The sequence below is a fragment of the Nelumbo lutea genome, chromosome 1 (assembly GCF_056320005.1).
Source record: "Nelumbo lutea isolate HS-2025 chromosome 1, American lotus-T2T, whole genome shotgun sequence".
NCBI classification, from domain to species: Eukaryota; Viridiplantae; Streptophyta; class Magnoliopsida; order Proteales; family Nelumbonaceae; genus Nelumbo; species Nelumbo lutea.
In genome coordinates this window covers 214,308,850-214,311,386 of record NC_142684.1, presented here as the reverse complement: position 1 = coordinate 214,311,386, position 2,537 = coordinate 214,308,850, and the positions used below count along the sequence as shown (strand labels likewise).

The window sequence follows — 2,537 nt, the reverse complement described above, 5'->3', positions numbered from 1 at the left end:
TAGTGATGATCATGAGTCAGGTTAGGTTTTCTACGAGTAGTTAATAGCCTTGAGGCCTACCTAGGCCTAATAAAACATGTTCGATTTTGTTCTTGGGCCAAGCATCTTGGCTGGCCCATAAGAATATACAGGATTTGTATTTTAAAACAAATAAAGTTTTAGCTTAATTTTATAATCAAATTACAGAAAATAAGCTTCAAGAAATTGTAAAAAATATATTTAACTTTATTTTGTGTATATTAATATATTATACTATATATATTCGATAAAATACTATGCCACATATGAAAGATACTATACAATTACCACAAAACATTAAGATACTATAAAAATAAATAGACATTATAGATATATTATAGTATATATTATAAATATACATATAACTTCTAGGATGGGTTAGGTTTGTCGGATATAGGACTTAGTTGGCCTGAGCCCAACATGTATTATGTACAGGCTTGATACGAGTCTGATCTAGACAAAACTTGAGAGAAAATTGACTTCCTTAACCCAAGAAATTTGACATCCTTGGCCCAAGACTTTGCAATCCAAGAAGTTCAGGCTTATCATAAATGATCATGAATGTTTATCTGAAATTGCATTTGCCTATCCATCATGGCCTTAGCCATATCAAAAAGATAGACGGCCAAAACAAATAGACTGGTCTACATCATCGGCAAATGGACCGCCTACAGTACAGAGCAGCCAGCCGGTACAGAACAGGTCATCATTCATTGACGTCCCTATTTGGTTGGAAATTGAACAATTCATGTCATGTATTCCTATTCTCAATTCAAGTCTTCGGGCTGGCTCTCCTTTGTTGTTATCGCCGCATCCACACGCTATCACAAACCTACCTATACTTTTGGACTTTTTAGTAATTTCATTATCATTTAATCAATGAGAGAAAAAGGAGTCAAACGAATCCGTCGGCTAAGACTTATCCAAAACGTGCTTGAGAGTTGCCAAGTTATTGCATGGTGGGAGTTAGCACAATTCAAACTTTGGTAGACATGCATGCAGAGAATCGTCGAAGCTTCTGAAAGTTAATGCTGTACAAGAGAGACAACAAAATACAAGTCAAAATTAAACAAAGACGAAGATCTATCTCTACATACCATACCTAGAGTAGATATATAAAAAGGCTACTAGTTACAGATCAATCAAACACACCTTACATCCAAAACTTGTTCGAAGAGCTTAGCCTTTAATTTGTTTATTTGCATCAATTTTAAATTAACAAGATGATGACTGCGCGTGTAACTAACGAGATGGAAGTAGGGGTGCCTGCAGATGATGTGTGGGCTGTGTATGGCTCGCCCGATCTGCCCAAACTCTTCGTCCAACTAATGCCCCAAGTTTACAAGAGAAATGATGTTCTTGAGGGTGATGGAACGGTCGGCACTGTCATTCTCATTGAACTCGACGACGGTATATTGCCCCAAGTTTATAAGAGAAATGATGTTCTTGCATTACCCTTTAATTTCTTCTTCTTTTCATCATTTTATTTATTGAATTAATGAATGAATTGAAATATTTCTTATTAATCCATGATGGTTTAATTTGATACTTAAATATAATTACTGGTTTCAGCGCTTCCTGAGCCACGTATATGGAAGGAGAAGTTCATAAAGATTGATCATCAAGAACGTGAGAAGTTGGTCCGGGTGATTGAAGGAGGATTTCTTGATATTGGGTTTCGTTCATTCGATATTATCTTCAAAGTCATAGAGAAAGACGCCTCCTCATGCATCATTCAATCCACCACTGCCTTTGAGCTCGACGACAAGTTTGAAGACAACGCTAACCGTATTACCGCTGGTACTTTGTGGTGGGTGGCCAAAGCAATTTCAAACTATGTCATACAGAACAAATCCAAATCCAAGGGCGACAACAACTAATCTATTTATTGGCGGAATTTTATGATTCTTGATTCCTGTAATTTATTTCTTCATTTCTTAGAAACAGTTAATAATTCCACTATTAGATCTACTCCTCTCTGTTGAGTAATTTTCGAGTCTGTGTCCGTCAAAAGTTTGTGTTCTCCTCTGTACGTGTTGATCGAGTAGTTCTCGGGTCTGTCTCTCAGATGTTTGTGTCCACAGTCGCCATTTACATAAAATGGTACTTTGATTTTGAGGCTAATGCCGTTCTTTTGTAGTTGCAAGTTTTAATTTATTTGTCTAAAATATAAATGTAATTCAATAATTCGTTATGCATGTTTGAAAGCCAGCTGCATGTTCTATTATAGTTAGGAAAATAAACAACAAGTAGAATAGCCAAACAAATTGAGAATGGTTTGATGGGATAATTGAATCATTCGAACCTGTGTATTTATAGGTGAAGAAGTACAGTTAGAGTACAACAATAGTTGGAGAGAATTAGATAACATTGAACTCTATGAAGAGCAGAATCGTTCTATTCGACAAAAGGTCTTGAAACAGTTTATGACCGCTCAAATGTCCAAGGATCAACAAGTTCACGACCATTGTCTTCGGATGATGGGATACATCAACGAACTAGAGGCTCTTGAATCCGGG

At 36.2% G+C, this 2,537-nt stretch overlaps 1 protein-coding gene across 1 annotated transcript; it reads left to right on the top strand.

The window, feature by feature from the left end:
* The first annotated feature begins 1,182 nt into the window (after positions 1-1,182).
* LOC148880891 (norbelladine synthase-like) lies at positions 1,183-2,216 on the top strand. The gene is made up of 2 exons (XM_088962522.1): positions 1,183-1,428; positions 1,591-2,216. Exons 1-2 carry the CDS (start codon positions 1,242-1,244, stop codon positions 1,896-1,898), a joined length of 495 nt encoding a protein of 164 aa, XP_088818648.1. The 5' UTR covers positions 1,183-1,241; the 3' UTR covers positions 1,899-2,216.
* The last annotated feature ends 321 nt before the right edge of the window (positions 2,217-2,537 follow it).